At 39.7% G+C, this 21,601-nt stretch overlaps 1 protein-coding gene across 1 annotated transcript in view; it reads right to left on the minus strand.

Annotated features, from left to right (window-relative positions):
* The window catches only part of DSCAM (DS cell adhesion molecule), a 756,178-nt gene that overhangs the window by 699,063 nt on the left and 35,514 nt on the right, over positions 1-21,601 (minus strand). Inside the window, exon 3 of the mRNA XM_033942926.1 lies at positions 19,611-19,757. Coding sequence (XP_033798817.1) covers positions 19,611-19,757 — 147 coding nt within the window. The remainder of the gene's footprint in view (positions 1-19,610; positions 19,758-21,601) is intronic.

Consider the following 21,601-nt stretch of genomic DNA (forward strand, 5'->3'; position numbering starts at 1 on the left):
ACTTGAGTAAGCCTGCTATGCCAGTGTCACTAGCAGCAGAGACTCTGGGTAGAATTCAGCCAATGGGAAAGCACTGGGGATGGGAGCACTAGAAGGCAGCTCTAGTCAGAGGAAGGGATCGACTGAGGCAGGTAATTCTTTTGTTATGCTTGGAGAGAGGGGTAGTAAGCTCTACAAGGGGAAATGAGCTAACCTTGGAGTCAGCTATGCTATGAAGGGGAAGAAATGTAAGAGGGATGGGAGGTAAAGTATGTTGGGGCTGCTAGAGGATGAGAGCAACTGCAGAAACTTTATATAACAAAGGGCAGAACTGATTATTGGAAAGGAGTAATTAAGTGATTAAGGGACCTATTCAAAAAAGAAAAATGTCCAAAACATGGCAAAAAAGGGTAGATGGATATTTTTCTTGCCAAACCCTTCCAATTTGCTATTTTCAAAGAGTAGATTAGGCTTTTACCTCAATAATCTTCATTCTAGTACAAAGGAACTGGAATCTTGAGACCAGTGGGTTATTTACCTCTATCCACAAGTTTTTTTTACAGAAGAAACCATCTACAGCAGGGGTCTCAAAGTCCCTCCTTGAGGGCCGCAATCCAGTTGGGTTTTCAGGATTTCCCCAATGAATATGCATGAGATCTATGTTCATGCACTGCTTTCAATGCATATTCATTGGGGAAATCTGAAAACCTGACTGGATTGTGGCCCTCATGAAGGGACTTTGAGATCCCTGATCTACAGCTATTCAGCTCCACCTCATGTCAGTGGGCAGGCCCCATCTCCTCAGTCTGTACCCAAGCAGTTGATCATCCCTAAAAGAGAAGAAATAATAAGAAGGGCATGGGGAACTTCACAAGTCAAGTCTTTTCTGCTCTGCAACAAAGACAATTTATTAAACACCATGAAATCTAATACAAGCAAGGTGGACCCAAAGAAGTCACCTACCTCAGTGCAACCAGCAATCACATTTATACAGCTATTATAGGCTATCCCATGGATTTTTATAAACATAGAAACATGATGGCTGATAAAGGCCATACAGCACATCCAGTCTGCCCATCCGCAGTAGCCATTATTTCTTGCATGTCCTCTCTCTAAAAGATCCCACGTGCCTACCCCACGCTGTCTCTACCACATCCTCCGGGAGACTGTTCTATGCTGTTCTGTAAAAAAGTATTTCCTTAGAATACTCCTGAGCCTACCACCTCTCAACTTCATCCTATGCCCTCTCATTCCAGAGCTTCCTTTGAAATGAAAGAGACTCGACTCATGCACATTTACCTTACATAGGTATTTAAACGTCTCTATCATCCTGTCTTTCCTCCAAAGTATACATATTGAGTTCTTTAAGTCTGTCCCCATACGCTTTATAATGAAGACCACACACCATTTTAGTAGCCTTTCTCTGAACCAACTCCATCCTTTTCATATCTTTATGAAGGTGCGGTCTCCAGAATTGTACATAATATTCTAAATGAGGTCTCACCAGAGTCTTATACAGGGGCATCGATACTTCCTTTTTCCTACTGGCCATCAACTTTTCAACCTGTTTGGTCACCATAAGATCATCAAATACAATCACATCCAAGTCCCGCTCTTCTGTCATCCACATATGTTCTTCATCCCCTAAACTGTACTGTTTCTATGGGTTTTTGCAGTCCAAATGCATGACCATGTATTTCTTAGCATTAAATTTTAGCTACAAATTTTAGACTATTCTTCAAGCTTCACTAGGTCTTTCTTTATGTTATTCACAACATCCGGGATGTTTGTTGCAGATTTTGGTATCATCCACAAAGAAACTAATCTTACCTGACAGCCCTTATCAATATCACTTATAAAAATGTTAAAAAGAACAGGCCCAAGAACAGAACCTTGAGGCACACCACTGAGAGCATCCCTTTCCTCAGAGCGATCTCTACTGACCACTATCCTCTGTCATTTTCCACTCAATCAGTTTCTGACCCAGCTAGTCACTATAGGGTCCATCCTGAGGGCACTCAGTTTATTTATTAGATGTCTGTGTGGAACACTGTCAAAAGCTTTGCTAAAATCTAAATGCACCACATCTAGTGCACTCACTTTATTCAATTTTCTGGTCACCCAGTCAAATATTTGTTTGACAAGACCTACCTCTAGTAAATCCATATTGCCTTCAGTTCTGTAATCCACTGGATTCCAGAAACTTTAGCATTCCATTAATTTGCTTACCACAGATGTCAGACTTACTGGCCTGTAATTCCCTATTGCTTCTTTACTTACACTTTTGTGTAGAGGGACCACATCCGCCCTTATCCAGTGTCCTCCGGTACAACTCCTGACTCTAGGTTAGTCATCAGAGCCACCAGAATTTCCCTAAGTTCCTTCTGCATCTTCAGATATACACCATCTGGCCCCTTCGCTTTGTCTACCTTTAATTTAGCTAACTCCTCACAAACACAATCCTCTGAAAATTTTTCAGGATCTACCACTTCTCCATTCCTATTCGTGTTTGTCTTCTGTGGTATATCCAGTCAAAAGCGTGTGAGACAATCGCGTATGGCCTGCCCAGACAATCGCACGCAGGACGTCAATGCGCTGGATTTCAACACTATTTTAAAGTGCTCGGAGGGTGTGTGTGTGTGTGGGAAACCCCCACTTTAGTTAGAAATGTTGCCATTCCTGTTTGGGGGGGGTAGTGGGGTGGTGAAACAGTAATTTTACCCTGAAAGACAGGGAAAAGGGCTGATTCCTCTGTAATGGGGGGGGGTTCCCCAACCTGAGCGCCAACATTTCTAAGCCACACACCCTTCCAAGTGCTTTAAAATAGTGTTGAAATCCAGCGCACTGACATCCTTCACGTGATTGCCTGGGTGGGCTTGTCCGCACGCAATTGTCTCGCGTGGTTTCGTCTATGTATCCTTCTGTGGTCCCACTCCTAGCACTTCAGCCGTGAACACAAAACAGAAATATTTGTTAAACAATTCAGCCTTTTCTCTATCAGCTTCTACATATTTCTCCCCTTTACTTTTGAGTCTCACAATGACACTTTTGCACTTCTTCTTATCACTGATCTATGTAAAAAATGTTTCATCTCCCCATTTTACCGTATCGGCTATTTTTCTTCCATTTGTATCTTTGCTTTCCTGACTACTCAACCAGCCTCTCTTAACTTTTCTAGATATTTTGCCTATCTTCCTCTTTCTTGATCTTTTGTAGTTTATGAAAGCTAAGCTCTTATTCCTTACCCTTCTCAGCTACTACTTTTGAGAACCAAAGCTGCCTTCTTTTCCTCTTTTACTTACTTGCCTCACAAAAAGGTCTGTCACCCTTACAATAACTCCTTTCAGTTTTACTCACTGCATTTCTACTCCTTCCAGATGTTCCCATCCAGACAATTCCTTGACATAATCCCCCATCTGAACAAAGTTCTTTATTTTAAAGTCTAGAAACTTTACTTTTGAATAAGCCCTCTTTATACCATCTCAATATTAAACAATACCATGCCATGCAGTGATCACTGGATGCCAGATGATCACCCACTGTAACATCAGAAACACTTTCAGATGATCACCCACTGTAACATCAGAAACACTTTCAGATGATCACCCACTGTAACATCAGAAACACTTTCAGATGATCACCCACTGTAACATCAGAAACACTTTCCCCATTTGTAAGCACTAAGTCCAGTATGACCCTATCCCATGTGGATTCCATTACCAACTGCTAGAATAGTTATCCTTGTGGAGAATCCAAAATCTCCCTACTTCTAGAAGACCCCACAATATGGATACCCCAATTAACATCCGGTATGTTAAAATCACCTATTAGTAAAACTTATTTTTTAGATATATTCTGAATGTCTACTATTAAATCTCTGTCCACTTCTTCGGTCTGTGAAGAAGGTCTGTATATCACACCAATGTAAATATATTTACCATTCCCTCTTTCCAAATTGATCCACAGTGCCTCTTCCTTTCCTTGCAGATCCTGCAATTGTGTGGCTTTAATATGATCGTTAACATATAATGAACGGTACTCCCCCCTCCTTTTCTTTCTACCCTGTCTTTCCTGAACAGATTGTAGCCCGGTATAACTACATCCCAGTCATGGTTCTCTGTGAACCATGTCACCGTGATCACCATTATATCCTCGGGTAGAACTACCTGGGATTCTGCCCTGAAGAAGTCACACTTTTGGTGGAATGTGCCTTCAAGGAGACTGGTGGCTGTTTACCACAGTCAATGTAGTCAGACAAAATAGTTATGTGAATTCATCTGGAAATTGAAGCCTTAGATGCTAAGACTGTAAAAACGTGAAAGAAGTCTACAATGAGGTAAATTTGCATGGTGTGACACTAGCTCTGGAAAGGAACAGATTTAAGGAATATACCCCAGAAGCAAAATGTAAACCCTTGGTTGGAGATAGTCACATTTACGGAGTTTAAAAATAAAGAAATAGTTCTAACAGTTAGAAAAGTAGAGAATGACACAGGGATAATTTTTTCCCCATCCATGTTGGAACTCATTTCCTATCCCATCCCGGCACGTTCTTTTCCTGTCCCTACCCCATTCCTGCAAGCTCTGTCCTCATCTGCACAAGCCTCAAACAATTTAAAATCATAAGTGTTTGAGGCTTGTGCGGTTAAGGCAGAGCTTAAAGGAATGGGGCAGGCACCAGGACAGTGACAAAACTCATGGGGACGGGATGGGGAAATTCAGTTCCTTCGGGGATGGGGAAAAATCTGTCCTCTTGTCATTCTCTAATAGAAAGGAGACTGTTTCTAACTAGACAATATATTGTGCATGAAAGATAGCGAATGAAGAAAACAGGGCATTAAATGGTTAAATCTAGCCCTTCTAATACATCTGAAGGGGAAATGATGGAAGATGAAAGAGGGCATGGAAAGAAAGACACTATCTTGCTCTTTCATTTCATGCACCCATAATTCTCTGTGGCAGTTGCATGATTAATTCAGAATCATATTGATTTTTTTTTCTCATTCAGTCCAGATGACCTGCTTTCATTGACAAAGCCTGCATGGATCATCCTCTTCCATCAGCTGGAAGTACAGCAATGGTGCTCAATAACAAAGTGCTGGAGTGCTTGATAAAAATAAATGCACCTGGTTTCAAACTGGGAAAAAAGAAATCTGAGATCTAGGATAATTTATGACTTTAGTTACTGATGACTAATGCCAGTTCCCTTCCAAAATTATCTATTCTATTAAACCAAAAGTTTCAAGAATATAAGACTGATGATACAACTGATTATGGAGGCCCGATTATGGAGGCTATGAAGAACTAAGTTAACAAGTATTGCTATTGAAATGATATTGCCTGCCTGAGGTGTTTTGATACTATCTATCTACAGTTTGTCACAGTTATCACAGATTTCCATCTTTGGTGATTTTCATGGATCTGATTACAATTTTTCTGTGGATGGCTATGGCAAACAAGTAGGCTACATCAAGTTTATGCTGTTAATGGAGAGCAGTGAAGGAAACTAGTGGGGCTTAAAAGGTGGTTTGATTGAGCCCTGCATTAGAGGTGAATAGAGGAGCATCTGCCTCTATGGAGCATGAGGTATCTCTCCCTTCCCCTCTCTGATGGCTAGTCCTCCACCGTTCCCGGCTCATGTGAGGGAATTGGTAGTAAGCTTGGTGGGACCTGAAGTGACCCCATTTGGACCTGGCAATGGCGGTGCTGTCTCCCCACGTGATATGGGCAAGAGTGTTAAAAATCTAGAAGGGAGTGAAATCCCTCCTAACTCAGCGGGGACTTTGACTATGCTTCTGGAGGCCATAAAGAAACTCAATGGCATGGTTGGGAAACCAGCTCAAGATATGGAAATGCTTTTGAGTAAAGTGGATAAAATATCCCAAGATATGAATGTAGTTCATCAATATTGTTTGGATAAAGTTCTTCATGTTCAGACTGAAACTGATCAACTTAAAGGTACTGTTGCAATGGTTTTTAAAGATCAAAAGTTTCTTGCTAGAAAAATTGAATTTGAAAATTATAACAGACGTTTGAACTTGAGAGTCCTGAATTGTCCTAAAGTGTTTGGTACATCTCTGATTGAAAATCACATGCATTGTTGAATTTTCCGTCTGCTCAAGGTTGTAAGAGCAAGAAATCCTTGGAACATACACTAGCATTTCAGGCTGCTTTCTATGACAGGGAATTTAGGCCACTGTTGTGTGGTGCTTGTTCTTACAAGCACTTTAGAACTCAATTAAAAACTCATCTTTTTTCAAAATATTTTGTGAACTAGTTTAATTCATCCTTAAGTTATGTTATTTTAAATCTTTTGTTCACCGCATTAAACTTACAGTTATGTGGTTTATAAGTACGATGTTATGTTATGTTAAAAAATTTCTTCTTGAAAATTTGAATTTTCCCTCTGAAGCTATACCTCCAATTAATAAAGCTTATTACTTGCCTATAAGTAATAAAAACAAAATTCATACTGGGGTTGACCTTTTAGAACAACCAGGCCCCTCAAGATCAATTACAATCATAAGATAATGGTTTATAACAGGGGTGCCCAAAAGGTCGATTGCGATCGACCAGTAGATCGTAAGAGCAATGCAAATCGATCGCGGAGCCCATCTCGGGCTCCGCAATCGACTCGCATTGCCTTTGCATTCTCCCTGCTTCCTCTACACTGCAAAAGCCAGGCGAGTACATCCATTGCACAAGCGCTGGGCCCACAAGCCTTAGACACACACATACCCCCTCCCCCCCCTCTCTCCGACATCAGAATTGACATGGTGGGGGAGGCTTGTGGGCACGGCGCACGGTTGGGAGTGAAGTCATGGGAAGGAATAGAGGGGACTATGAAGGGATGAAGTGAATTAAAAGGGTTAATAGCTGGGACAGAGAATGGTGCTATGAAGAGCTAGAAGTGTCTGAAAGTTCTAAAGGGAAGAGTGACAGACTGATGGAGGCAGAAACTTGGGAGTGGAGCTGTGTCAGTGGAGAAGAAATAGGAGTTGCCATACAGTGAGAGATTAGAAAAACTGGGCCTCTTCTCCCTTGAAAAGAGAAGACTGAGAGGGGACATGATCGAAACATTCAAGATAATGAAGGGAATAGACTTAGTAGATAAAGACAGGTTGTTTACCCTCTCCAAGGTAGAGAGAACGAGAGGGCACTCTCTAAAGTTAAAAGGGATGGATTCCGTACAAACGTAAGGAAGTTCTTCTTCACCCGGAGAGTGGTAGAAATCTGGAACGCTCTTCACCAGGTTATAGGGGAAAACACCCTCCAGGGATTCAAGATAAAGTTAGATAAGTTCCTGCTGAACCAGGACGTAAGCAGGTATGGCTAGACTCAATTAGGGCACTGGTCTTTGACCTAAGAGCCACCGTGGGGGCGGACTGCTGGGCATGATGGACCACTGGTCTGACCCAGCATCAGTAATTCATATGTTCTCTGCATACAGTGTGCTTTGTGTTTTTTTAGATTTTATTGTTGATAGATCATTTTGACTTGGTCACTTTAAAAGTAGCTTGCAAGCCAAAAAATTGTAGGCACCCCTGGTTTAAAAGATATTTCAGCTGAATTGGAAATATATTTTTCTGAGATGTCTGATCGAGCAACCTTGATTGTTAATTTTGTATTTGAACAGAATTTAAATGCAATCATGAGATTATATTTTAAAAATAATAATTCAATTTCTGGATGTCAGCACATATGGTTGTTCCCAGACTTGTGATAGGAAAAGAAACTAAGAAATTGGGAGCTACATTCATGTTGGCGTATCCGTGTAGATGCATGATTTAATATTTGGGATTGAAATATGTTTTCTTTCAGCCTGACCATCTGAGGACCTTTTTGGATATCAAGAAGCTAACCTGAGGGAACACAATCAAAGACCAGCATGAAGATTTATTTTACTGAGATATTAATCCAATTAAGCCTTTATTACGTAGAAAGATTTTCTTCATTGATCTCCTTTATCTTTTACTTTTCTCGCCTCTTTTTCGATATGGTGGTCTAATTTGGAGATAGAGGTCTTTAAAACTTTTTTTTCTTTTTTGAACTTTTCTTTTCCTTTTTCCTGGGTAGAACTCTCCTTCTGTGTTTCTTGTGCAAGTAGTTTAACTTGTAATAATGTAAATGATAATTTAAAAAAAAAAAAAAAGATGGCTTGATTAATGGAACCGTTGCCTTTTCCTTCCTGGTGAAAGTGAGATTTAATACCAGATTTAAAATGTATTATGGCATTTGTAGTTTTGTTCTGATGTTTTATATATTGAATTATGAATTTATTTTATTATTTATAGCATTTATGATGACATAGCATGCATTAATTACTATAGTTTCTTGAAGTATTATTTTGTTATACATTCTATTTTATTGATACATTTAATGCACACTGAAAATGAGTTTTACTCATAGAAAGGCTAAACTCAACCAAAATCAGGATTACGGTAAAATTAAAGTAGATGGGATATAGAATATCAATGAAGTAATATAGAATATTCAAGACAAGACCAGACCTATCTGTGCACAAGTACTAGACAACTTTTTATATGAGTAGTAAAATGTACAAATTAACCAGATCAAATTGGTGACACTGTAATATAAAAATTCCAGATTCAGAAGTCTTACTATATTTGATTTTTAGATGCATAACACTGCTCAAGAGCTGCACTCTTAATACTCACAAAGAATTATATCCTATAAACTCTAGAAGGAAGCTCTCTCTGGTACAATACAAGTACTATAGTGAACATTATCTGTGACTTTCAGAGAATGAGATCATACTCCCCATACCATGGACTAGAAGTGAGGTTCATTACAATCATAGAATGCACATAACTAGCCCATTTAGAGATGCTCTCAAGAAAGAGACCATTTTCATGCATGATTACAGCACGAAGAACCAAAGACCTCAAAAGAGGAGACAACAGCTTTCTGAGACATCCATAGCATGAAGTCAGCAATATCTAAAGTGTTAACTGTGGATTAAATCATTAACAAGAAGAATCTGACCAACACACCCCCTGGGCAATCCATACTGAGTAATAATTAGCAAATATTGACCATTTTTTAGAATGAATATGAAGCTTTATTGACCTGAGGTGTAAATATCGACTAAGGGGAAACTGAAGGCAGCACTTCCATCAAGAAACAGTAAATCAGACTGTTTAATGGAACAGAAGTCAATATTTTTATCCTGCTTATTGTTCCTGTTATAGGTTCTTCTAATAAGCAGAGAGCTTTTCTCTGGGGACAGAAGTTTAAAATGGAGTAATTTAATGGAGGCAGCTTATAATATCAGAAGGTCTCATGAATCTAGTGCTGACACCCTAGGAGTCTGTTTAAACAACTGGACTACTGCATTCCCATAGGCTAAAATGTTTTAAGACTTTACTATTATTGACTTTAATTAAAGTCAACAATAGAAACTTCACTCATTATATAACTTATCAATCTATCAGGAAATGTTTTGCACAGCTGAAACATGAACACTTGTATGTTAGCTAAGAAATAATAATAATAAAGTGTAAGAAAAGACTGCAAATTTGTGATGTCAATTTCACCACTCGCTGGACCTTTGTTTTTCGATGAACAAAATCACTATTTAACATAGAAACATAAAAACATAGAAACCTGTTGGATGTGACAGCTTAGAAGACTGAACTCCTGAGGAAGGCATTATATGCCGAAACACTGATCGTGTTGGTTCCTCTTCACGTCAAACAATGTCATTGGCTTGTACATGTATTGATAGCTACAATCAAGTTTTTTGGCAATAAGTGTTATATGGTTCATCCAGATATTGTGTTCTGTTTATATAACATAACATAACTTTTTTTTTCTTTACCGCCTTAATCAAAAGAATTCTAGGCAGTTTCCACAGAAGAGAAAATAGTAATGATAAGAATACAGCCTATTATTTAAAAAGACATTAAATATTTAAATTAAAACAGTAAAATTGTTGTGTTAAGAATAAAAGCACAATTAAGAGATAAATTTATCAAATAATACTGTCTTAATTTTGTTTCTGAAAGCGCCACAGATCAGCATGGCTCCTCTGATATAGTTACCCAACCAGGACTGTTGTTTGCTTGCTTGAAATGCAAGCATCCTGTCTAAATAAGACCTAAGTTTATAGCCTAAAATCTTCGGGTATTGCAAATAGGCTACAATTCCTGGTTATCCTCATGGAGTTATATAGCACAAAATGAGATAGCAGGTAAGTAGGTGCCAATCCTCAAACTTACTAAAAACAGAGGCATGGAAATTTAAACATTACTCGTGCCTTCACTGGCAACCAATGCAATAATCAGTAATAAGGATTGATATGATCGCTTTTCTTCAGTATAAATATCAGGTGAACTGCTCATTCAGTTGAAAGGACCATATATTCAAAGCCCTCAGAGCTACAGGTATTATGAATCTCCAACTTTGTGGCTAATCAAAAGCAATCCATGCCAACATTGGTCCTCTCTAAAAATGCTTAAGTGAAAATTAACACAACATAATAATCTGTAATAAATTAATTCTCATATATAAGAACATAAGCAGTGCCTCTGCTGGGTCAGACCAGGGGTCCATCATGTCCAGCAGTCCGCTCACACTTCAGCCCATCAGGTCCAGGACCTGTATAGTAATCCTCTATCTATACCCTTCTATCCCCTTTTCCTTCAGGAAAATATCTAATCCCTTCTTGAACCCCAATACCGTACTCTGTCCTATCACACCCTCCGGAAGTGCATTCCAGATGTCCACCACTCTTTGGGTGAAGAAGATCTTCCTAGCATTGGTTCTGAATCAGTGGGAGCCCTGAGCTTGTTCTCCTGCAACCAGACGATCCCATCTGGGGATGCTGGAAGACAGTGACACGCGAAGTGTGTTGCAATGTTCATTCAATTAAAAAAAACCTGACTTCAAATCAAAAAGTGAAATGATCATATATTCCAATGTCATTAGATAAGACAGGTAGAGCCAGCTAAAAACTCAGACATTCCAATTACTTATCTTGAGTGCTTGAAGCATTGATAACTGCACACAGAGCTGATGCCACGACTCTGTTTGAATCACCCCAGTAGTATTTTTTTTAAAGAACAGACTGTCCTAAAAATCACTAACTGGTGATGCAATTACTAAGAGGTTCCTACCTGGTTAAATCACACCAAGCACTTACTGTGTTTGTTTAATGATGTGCAATCACAAGCTTAAACAATTATTTCACCTGTGTGTCAGTAAAAGTGGTCTAGAAAATCCAATTATTATTTTTATTATTATTACCTCAGAACTGTGCCATTTTACCCTTAAATTCAGTAGAAGAATAGAGCATCTAATAGTTACCTCTGAGTTATTTTTGGTGGAGCTTCTTTGCCAGGACTTTGAAGAGAAATCCCTTCCCCCACCCCACCCCCAAGAGAATTTGCTTCCTTGAATAAGTGTATGCATGCTGAGTGTAAAGTGGGGAGAAGTGTTCTATGGAGATTCACAGTACATGTCCAGCTAAGGGACACCCCCTTTACACAATTATAAACAGATGCAATTCTTAGTAACTGGTCTCTCCAGTCAATACCAGGTAGTACTTGACCCAAGAACAAAGCATACACAGCTACCTTCACTGGCTTCTTATGCAAGCAGAATTTTTCTTGAAAATTTATAGATTTGAACAGTCTATGTGCATACTTTTCTTCTCTCAGCTTACATGCCCCCACAAATACCTCCTCTCCATGTGCCTAAAAGCAAGTTTGTCATGGAATCCATGTGTACTTCGGCGAACAGTCGATTTACATGGCTCAAATGTTTTTTTTTACCACAAACAAAATATTCAAAATTGTTATAGTGTCCACTGGAGGTACAACACCAAAAACTTTACAGATTTAGTATATTGTTATTCTCAAATTTGTTTTTGCGATTCAAATGGCTTTTAACCACAGAAATCACTTTGAAAATTGGCCTTTCTATTCAGACACAGGCATTGTAAAATGCATTTTCTTTGATAAATAAAATAAACACATAACACATATATGAACATACACTGTAGTGAGAGAAAACCTGTGACTGACTAACATAGTACTTGAAGGCAGATAAAGACCTGAATGGTCCATCCAGTCTGCCCAACATTCACTATTATCAATTCAGGGTTAAACCAACAATGAATGTGGTACAGTACTTCCCCGATATTCACGGGGGTTCTATTCCAGGAACCCCCGCAGATGTTGGAAAAACCGCGAATATGTTTTTTAGCAGGGGAGACAGGAGAGGGCAGCAGGAGTGCTTGCGAGTGAAGGAAATCACTCGCGGTATGCTCCAACCGCCTCTTCCTGTACTAAAGTTGGGCCTCACCAATCAGGAGCTCCAGCTGCCCTCTCCTGCCTGGTCATTCACGGTCAGAAAATATCGCAAATGACCGGGACCACAAATCGCGGACCGCAAATTCAAGGGGACCACAATATACAATACTTAGAAACATAGAAACATGACGGAAGATAAAGGCCAAATGGCCCATCCAGTCTGTCCATCCGCAGTAACCATTAACTCTGCTTCTCTCTAAGAGGTCCCACATGCCTATCCCATGCTTTCTTGAATTCAGACACAGTCTCTGTCTCAACCACCTCTTCTGGGAGACCGTTCCACACATCTACCACCCTATCTGTAAAAAAGTATTTCCTTAGATTACTCCTGAGCTTATCACCTCTTAACTTCATCCTATGCCCTCTCATTCCAGAGCTTCCTTTCACATGAAAGAGACTTGATTCATGCACATTTATGCCATGCAGATATTTAAATGTCTCTATCATATCTCCCCTTTCCCACCTTTCTTTAAGTCTGTCGCATATGCCTTATGTTGAAGACCATGCACCATTTTAGTAGCCTTCCTCTAGACTGACTTTTTTAGAAGGTGAAGTCTCTAGAATTGTACACAATATTCTAAATGAGGTCTCACCAGAGTCTTATACAGGGGCATCATTACTTCCTTTTTCCTACTGGCCATACCACTTCCTATGCAACCTAGCATCTTTCTAGCTTTCGCCATCACCTTTTCAACCTGTTTGATCACCTTAAGATCATCACATACAATCACATCCAAGTCCCACTCTACTGTTATGCACATAAGTTCTTCACCCCTAAACTGTACTGTCCCTTCGGGGTTTTGCAGCTCAAATGTATGACCTTGCATTTCTTAGCATTAAATAGTGAATCCATGTTGCCTTGCATCCTGCAATCCACCAGATTCCAGAAACTTCACCATTCTCTGTTTTAAAAGCATTTCCATTAATTTGCTTACCCCAGAAGTCAGATTTACTGGCCTGTAATTCCCTACTCCTTCCTTCCTTCCACTTTTGTGTAGAGAGACCACATCCACCCTTATTCAGTGTCCTCCGGTACCACTCCCGACTCTAGAGAAGCATTGAAAAGGTCAGTCAGCAGAGCCCCCAGAACTTCCTTAAGTTCCTTCAGTGCCCTCAGATGTATGCCATCTGGCCTCATCATTTTGGCCAGCTAGTTAGTTCAGCTAACTCCTTATGAATACAATACTGTGAAAATCATTCAGTTATCTGCCACACCTCCATTCCTATTCATATTCATCTTCTGTGGTCCTACTACTGGCTATTTTTCTGTGAACACAGCCAGTAATATCTGGTTAATTAATGTATTTTCGGGGGAATCACGTTAGTTAAGTAATTTTTCTCCATTAAGATAAAAGGAAAGAATATTCTGCTTATTTTACCCTGCGATTCAAGTCATTGTTTATTGTGAGCTTCTATACCACTACTAATGCCTGGGGAGTCAATTCAGAGTGGTTTGCATGAGCTTCTGTAAAGGTGTTACAATACATGAGCTTCTCTAGAGGTGTTACAATACTGCGTTATAAAGAGCTTCTGCAAGATGTTACAATACATGGACTTTATACAGAGTTACAAGGGCTTCTGTAGCAGTGTTACAATACAGAGTTATTAATACCAGCATAATCAATCATCCTGCTTATATGCATATGTTTATACCAAATCAATCGTCCCACGTATATTCATATATGATACTAGGTTTAGTATTGCAGCTAAGTATACAATATTTACACACTTCCTAAGGAGGTTGGCCAATTCAATTAAATATAATCTATATACACATATCTGTATCGTGTTTTATGTTTATCTTTGAAATATCTTCCTCAGAGTTTAGTTTTCTGGGCTTCTGGGCTTTGTCTATTTATATCCCTATCATATGAAATCCATGTCTGTACCCACATCCCAAATCATGGATGCCATATCTATCCAATCTTAGTACAAAACTGCACCATTTGAATTCTACACCATTGTGCAGAATTATCCAGTCAGTATACAATGTACTTAAAAACAGAGCACATCTGAGCAACAGACTCACAATGTGTACAATTGTTTCTATGGATCATCAGTAGAAGAATTCTATACATTTGCTTTGCTTCCACAATACATTTTGGATTTGTCTGTTACTGAGATTTACCTATGCATAGGTCAGTTCTAACACAACAGAATCATACTTTGTTCAGCAAGAAATATTTTAACCTCAGTTCAGTCAGAAAAAAATCAACCTTGCACCTGCTAGAGACTAGAGATTATTCTTTGCATAAACAATCTTTACTCCTTCCAGCATGCATAGAGCCACAGCCATATCCTCATACCTAGTTAAAAAAAAGTCTGCAAAAGAACGGGCACTAGACTTCAAACCAATGGAGCCAAACTCCTATTTGGGAGATATAGGGCCTCATCTGCTCTGCCTATAACCCCACCCCATCCCACCTAAAAATCTGCCCACAACTCCACCCAGCCCTGCGCACAGCAGCACTAACAGCAGCCTTCCCTTCCAGTGGCAACAGGAGAGGCCTTCCTAAAACTATCATCTTCTGCTCCCACAGGACTAACAGCAACAGAAGATGATGTTTAAGGAAAGCCTACTGTCGCTGGAAGGGGAAACCACTCAGCAGGAGATCCCAGCTGCTTGCAGGGGTATCGGAGATGACCAGCAGAAGGGGGAGATTTGGCAGGTCTATCCAACATATAGTCAACTCTTGACCAAATAATACAAAACTAAATATTTAACTAATATAATTTTTTTTTTTTTTGAAACAAATAATGCATATAAATTCTCTTAACAGCAGCATAGAAAAATTCAGCTCTTCACATCAAGCCCCGGTTTTGGCCAGGCTTCCAGATGGACTTTCCAAAACCCGGCATTTGTCTGGGTATTGGGAAGCCCTGATGAGCTTCAGCTGCAACTGGAGGGCATCTGCTTAGATTGGAGCAGACAGATGTGGGACTCTGAGGTGAAGTTGTGCAAACAAAGTGACGTGTACTGTTGACACCATATGATCAAGAAAGCATATCTGATGAATGAAATTGCATTGAAGTGTGGAAACTGTTTGACATAGGTGAATGGGATTATAGACTGCTTTGGAAGAAAAACCTGACCCTGTGTAGTATCCAAGAGAGCTCCTATGAACTCCAGTGCCTGAGAAGGGTATAGATGTGACTTTTAGTAGTTGAAGACAAACCTGAGCAACTCCAGGAAACAAACTGTTGAGTTGATGGCCTGCTGAGGTATTTACGAAGATGAAGTTTTGATTAACCAGTCATCTAAGTAGGGAAATATATGAAATCTCCATTGGTGAAGGGCTGCCAGTCTGAAGGGCAAGACTTTGTACTGGAAGTGTCAAGATCCAATAGGAAAGAGAAGATACTTTCTGTGAGCAGGTAGGATAGATATGTGAGTAAACACATCTTTGAGATCTACTGGAAAAAAGGTGAATGGCATTGCTCTCTAGAGATAGAAGGGTTCCCAGAGAGACCATAAAAAACTTCTTCAGCAAATATTTGTTTAGGCCCTGGAGGTCTAGAACCCCCAGCCTCTCTCCTGCAGAGGAACAGGATCTTTAAAAAAAAAAAAAAAATCTTTATTCATTTCATATCTTAAAATCAAGTACAGTAAATGATGTTTAACAATTGAACATTTAAAAACACTTGAATTGATTGTATCATCCTAAAATATTGTACCCCCCCTCATTTTATATATATATATATATATATATATATATATATATATATATATATATATATATATATAAAATAAATAAAATAAATCTATTTCGTTAATAATCAAATTTTCCCTCCCCCCACCCTCCCTCATATGTCATATATTATAGTCAGGGAAGAATATTTTTAATCTTTGCAATAATCTATCAATGGCCTCCACACATCCTGAAATTTGCTATAATTTCCTTTTTGGGCAGCTATTGTCCTTTCCATTTTATATATGTGGCACACAGAGTTCCAACAGAAACAGGTTCTATTGAGTTTAGCTGGAGAAGAGCTGAGAGTTTCTGGTTAAGAAAGCTCTTCTGGAGGGAAAAGAGACTTTTGTGGTGGGTAGTTTGGAGGCTTTTTGATCAGATGTGGGGCACAGCGCTGAGTAAGCTTGCAATGATCTGTTGTGATAAGAGTCCAATGTTGGAGAAAATAAAGCAATCTGCCTCCAATAGGGAGAGGAGGGGGTAGAATGAGGAGAACATTAGGAATGCTCTTAGGATGTCTACATAGAGCAGAGTACCTTGTAGAAGACGACTGAGAGGTATGAGGTTTATACAAAGTTGACATAGTGTCTGTGTGATTTTTAATTTTATCAGCCACATCTTTAATCTTATCTCCAAACAGATCATCGTCCTTGCAAGGAACATCTGAAAGACACTCATGGACTTAAGTTTCCAGATCCAAGACTCTGAGCCAAGACAAATGGTAAATAGCAATTGCTACTGCTGATATTCTAGAAAAAACATCAAATGCATCAAATATGCCTCTAGCTTGTAACTTTCTCGTAGTGAACTTAAAACAAATCATAGAAAATATTTATTCACATGATGTGTAATTAAACTCTAGAATTCGTTGCCAGAGAATGTGGTGAAATCAGTTAGCTTTGCAGGGTTTAAAAAAGATTTGGATAATTTCCTAAAAGAGAAATCCATAGGCCATTATTAAGATGACTTGGGAAAATCTGTTTTACTACTTGGGAACTAGCTAGGTCAGGGGTAGGCAATTCCGGTCCTCGAAAGCCAGAGCCAGGTCAGGTTTTCAGGATATCCACAATAAATATAGATGAGATAGATTTGCATCTATAGGAGCCAGTGCATGCAAATCCATCTCATACATATTCATTGTGGATATCCTGAAAACCTGACCTGGCTCCGACTATCGAGGACCGGAATTGCATACCCCTGAGCTAGGTACTTGGGACCTGGGTTGGTCACTGTTGGAAACAGAATACTGGGGTTGATGGACCTTTGGTCTGTCCCAGTATGGCAATTTTTATGTTCTTAACTGTTGGAATTTTTTAACACCCCCTTTACAAACCATAGTGCAGTTTTTAGTTCCAGCCGTGGCATTAACAGCTCAGATGCTCATAGAATTCCTATGAGCATCGGAGCAGTTACTGACACGGCCAGTGCTAAAAAATGCATTATGGTTTTGTAAAAGGGGGGTTACATTTGTCCTGAGGGAGAAAATTCTCATATTATGAAAGTTGTTTAAGCAAGGATTTTAAATAAATGGAAAAATAGAATTGGTAGTCCATGCTTCTGTTTATGAGCATGGATAATTGAAAATTGTGTTTACCAAAAGAGTCTAATGTTCTGGCTTTCCTTCCTTGAGAAGCAGAAACATAAGACTACACAAACCTTTTAGAGCAGATTCCATAACTAGAGAGTGATGTTCAAGTTTTGTTCTCTCAAATCCTAGGCGCTTTTGTATTCTATATATTGTGTCAATACCTAGACTGTTAGAGGAGTCTCACAGTTCTTAAATATGATATATTTCATGACCCTAGGTAAAGGTACCTCGATACAGTCATTTGGTGGTGATTCATAGTGAAGAAGCTCAAAAAACTCTGAATGAGGTTCTTCCTCTGCCTCCATTTTAATGGGAAGAGCTTGGCCCATTTGCCTTATAAAGCCAGTAAAGCATATACTCTCTGGTGGAGACATGCCTTTAAGGTAGAGGAGAAGGATCAGAAGGTATATTATAGGATTCTTCTGCTTACAAATTTGGCAGATCCTCATCAGAATGGTGTGAGATATCAGAATCAGACTCCTCAAAATATTCTTTCCTAGGTGAACCTGGGCATTGAAGAGTGCTGAGGCAGGATTTGATGCTCTGACCCAGCAGATAACTCCTTTGACAACAATAAATGCATAGAATGGGTATGTGCCAACCCCGATGCTTGATATCAAGCAGGGTTGCATGATCTTGTCCTTGATCGATGCCTCAGTGTACTCTCGGGCTGGGCTGATCAAGTATAGATGCCTTTAAAGCCTGTGTAGATTGCATCTGCAGTATCCCTGAAAGCTTTTGTTTGAGCACAGCCTGGATCTCCTCCTAGAGAGTCAGTGTCTGCACCTGAAGAGTCATCAGCAGGGAAGCAGTCTGCAGCGCATGCTGTCTGTGCATGGGAGACCTTGATGTCGAGGCAAGCATGGGAGAAGACATGATCTGCAACAATATATGATGCATTGATGCTTACTATGTGTTGAGGAGGTGGATGTCTGGGACTAAGTGCCATGTCTAGAAAGAGAAGATTGTTAATGCTTCTTAGTTTTTTTATGTGTTACCTCCCCCAATGGGTGAGGCATGGAGGAAGACAACGTTGAATCTTGCCTTTGAAGAGAACCCGATGCCTGATGATCTCTATGCAGCATTGGTTGATACTGATGCTGGAATCAATGCAGACTGTTTTGGGTCCCAAATCTCCCACCAAATTCAATGTCAATTCCGAACCAAAAAATCTTTCACATTGTAGTTGTTAGGCTTTAAGTATCCTCCTTTACACAAGCAGAGGTCACTGCAAATGTCCTGATAGGACCTAGACACTGAACACACCAAACATAGGGGATAGAGTCTGAACTGATCTGATTACATCAAGTACATTTCTTGAAGCCATTCAGCACCTCTTTGACATGGATGGAAAAATCGCCGACATGAAGTCAAAAGGCTCGATGGTCTGGGGAACTTGAGTGAAAAGTATACCGAAAAACGTCAATGCTCTCTGGAGTGAAAAAGGTCTTTTAGTGGGCCAAAAACAAACAAACAAACAAAAAATCAAAAATAAAGAAAAGTTAACAAAATTTGAGAGTATGACTAAAAAAAAAAGAGAAAAATGAATAATTATGAAGAAACATACAGTATAATAAAATTAAACTGGGAAGGCACAAAAAGTTGTAAGTTTGATGCGTTGAAGAGAAACCGAAGACACAACTTCTTGGCTCCATGGAAAACTAAGACCTGATGGTTTTGCGAGCCAACATCAGGCACTTAGGCACCATCACATGCCCGGTATAGACACTGCCTAAAGATTTAAAGTGACAGTGCACTTGGTAGTGTCCATAACGGGTTCCATGGATGACATCAACCACATATGAGAATATTATGCCTGCTTGTTCTCGGAGAATTAATTTTCACTCAACTGTGATGAAATATTGCTATAGAATCTAGGATCCACTCAGCACACCCAGTTCGCATTCTGGGCCTAACCAATGCCTTATAAAAGTGCAGCAGCTCTTTCTAAGGAAAAATAAACTTCACAAGAGTGTGAAAGCAGCGAACAGAAAGATAGTAACCAAGATGGGCTTACCTGAGACGAGTGAGACTGTGTCCTTCTCCCATGAGACAACAGTGATGTATGCCTCCACAGAGGAGGGAATAATGCACTTGAACACTGCTGCACCGCCTCTCATGGCTTTCTGGTCCTCCACACGAACCGTGTAGGGCTCCCGGAGAACTAAAAAAGAAAAGACAAAAGTTTTGCATGTATTCTTCTGTTGGATGAATGCTTATGCAAAGCTCTATAGCCCAATGGTAAAGATAATGGCAACAGGAAGTTCTGTGCTGGAATGCTGACTTTCTTTCTGGCTCTGGCTCCGTTCTTGCATCTGAGTTCAAAACCTACTCTGCCACATGCTCTCTCTGTTAGCTTGAACAAGTCAACTTATCTTTACCCAATAACAGCTAGATAAAGTGAGGCAAAGGGGGAGACAGTACAGTGGCTTCCAAACTTACATATACAATAAAAAATGATACTGATTTTACAGCTTTGACAATGGTTATAACATGATTATGTCCCCAGTGGGGGGTCATTTGCCAGGTGTTAACATCTCATATTGTATATTTATTAGAATGTACTTATCTCCATTTTGAAGAAATTAACCCAAGACAGTTTCCAACAAGAACAATCTGGGCATAGGCAATATACAATTACAGCAGTAAAAAATATGTAAACAACTGTACACAGATTGGTATAGTGTGCTGCTTACAATGTCAACACAATACACAATAAAACATCTTAATAGACAGTATAAGTTGAGGAGGAATACAAGATGGCGGACGCTATGTAGCTGTGCTCAGCAGGCTTAGTGTTTTTTCTTCATATTAATACTTCAACCAGATACTTACTTGTCGGAATGCCTCATGCGAAGAGGAAGGGGAGTGTGAGAGCGGGTCATTTGCCGCTGCTCACATCGTCTCCAGCCCAGCAGTCAATTCAGCGGTTTTTGCAGCCGCTGAGCCCAGCCGACGCCCAGATGTCCCCGCAGCGGGAGAGTTCCGCGTCGGACCTGAGTGAGGGAGCACTCGGGTCTTTGGACCTGCTGACATCGTTGTCTCCACCGCATCTCTCTGTGCCCCATGTCCAGCAGAGGCGCAGAGTGTCGAGCTTGGCCCCGAGGGAGAGGAGTTGGAGACCCCGGAACAGGCAATGGAAGGAGCTACAGCCCTAGCTGGAACGCTGGGAGGAAAGGTTGCTGAAGGAGAAGGAGCACTAACAAGCACCCCAGCAGTGACACTGGAAATACTTTTGGAGGCTATCAAGAGAATGGATGTGAAGGTGGAGAAGACTGCCTCAGATGTTGAGGTAATGGTTAAGAAAATGGATAACTTTTCTGAAAGTTTGCTAAAAGTTAAGCAAGAATGCATGGATAAAATACAAATTGAGTCAGCTTCACTGAAAAATTCAATTACCACCATTGTTAAAGAACAAAATTCTACAGCCCGTAAAATAGAAATGATTGAGAACTTTAACAGAAGATTGAACTTGAGAATTCTAAATTGCCCAAGGATTTCGGCAATATCACCCATTGAGATTTTTAAAAAATTTTTGGTAGAATGTTTGAACTATCCGCAAGATCAGATTCCGCCTTTAAACAAAGTATACTTCTTACCTACTTCAAAAAGAAATTTAGATATACCTAAGGGTGAGAATTTGGTTACTGATAAAGATCTGCAAAATCTTACGGCAATATTAGAGGAATCATCTATGGAAGTTAAAGAAAGAGGAACTTTAATTGTTAACTTCATCTTTGAACAAGATCTTAACGCAGTTATGAGGCTATTCTTTAAAAAGTCTGGATCACTTTTTTGTGGTCAACGTTTATGGTTATATCATGATGTAACTAGAATAACCCAGGAAAGACGGAAAATGTTTTTGGGCATGAGAGAAGAGACAAGGAAGCTAGGTGCTACTTTTTTGCTAGCTTATCCATGCAAATGTGTCATTAAGTTTAAGGGCCTGAAATATGTGTATTTTACACCAGATCATCTACGTTCCTTTTTAGATCTCAAAGGTTTATC

Source organism: Geotrypetes seraphini, chromosome 4, assembly GCF_902459505.1.
Source record: "Geotrypetes seraphini chromosome 4, aGeoSer1.1, whole genome shotgun sequence".
Lineage (NCBI taxonomy): Eukaryota > Metazoa > Chordata > Amphibia > Gymnophiona > Dermophiidae > Geotrypetes > Geotrypetes seraphini.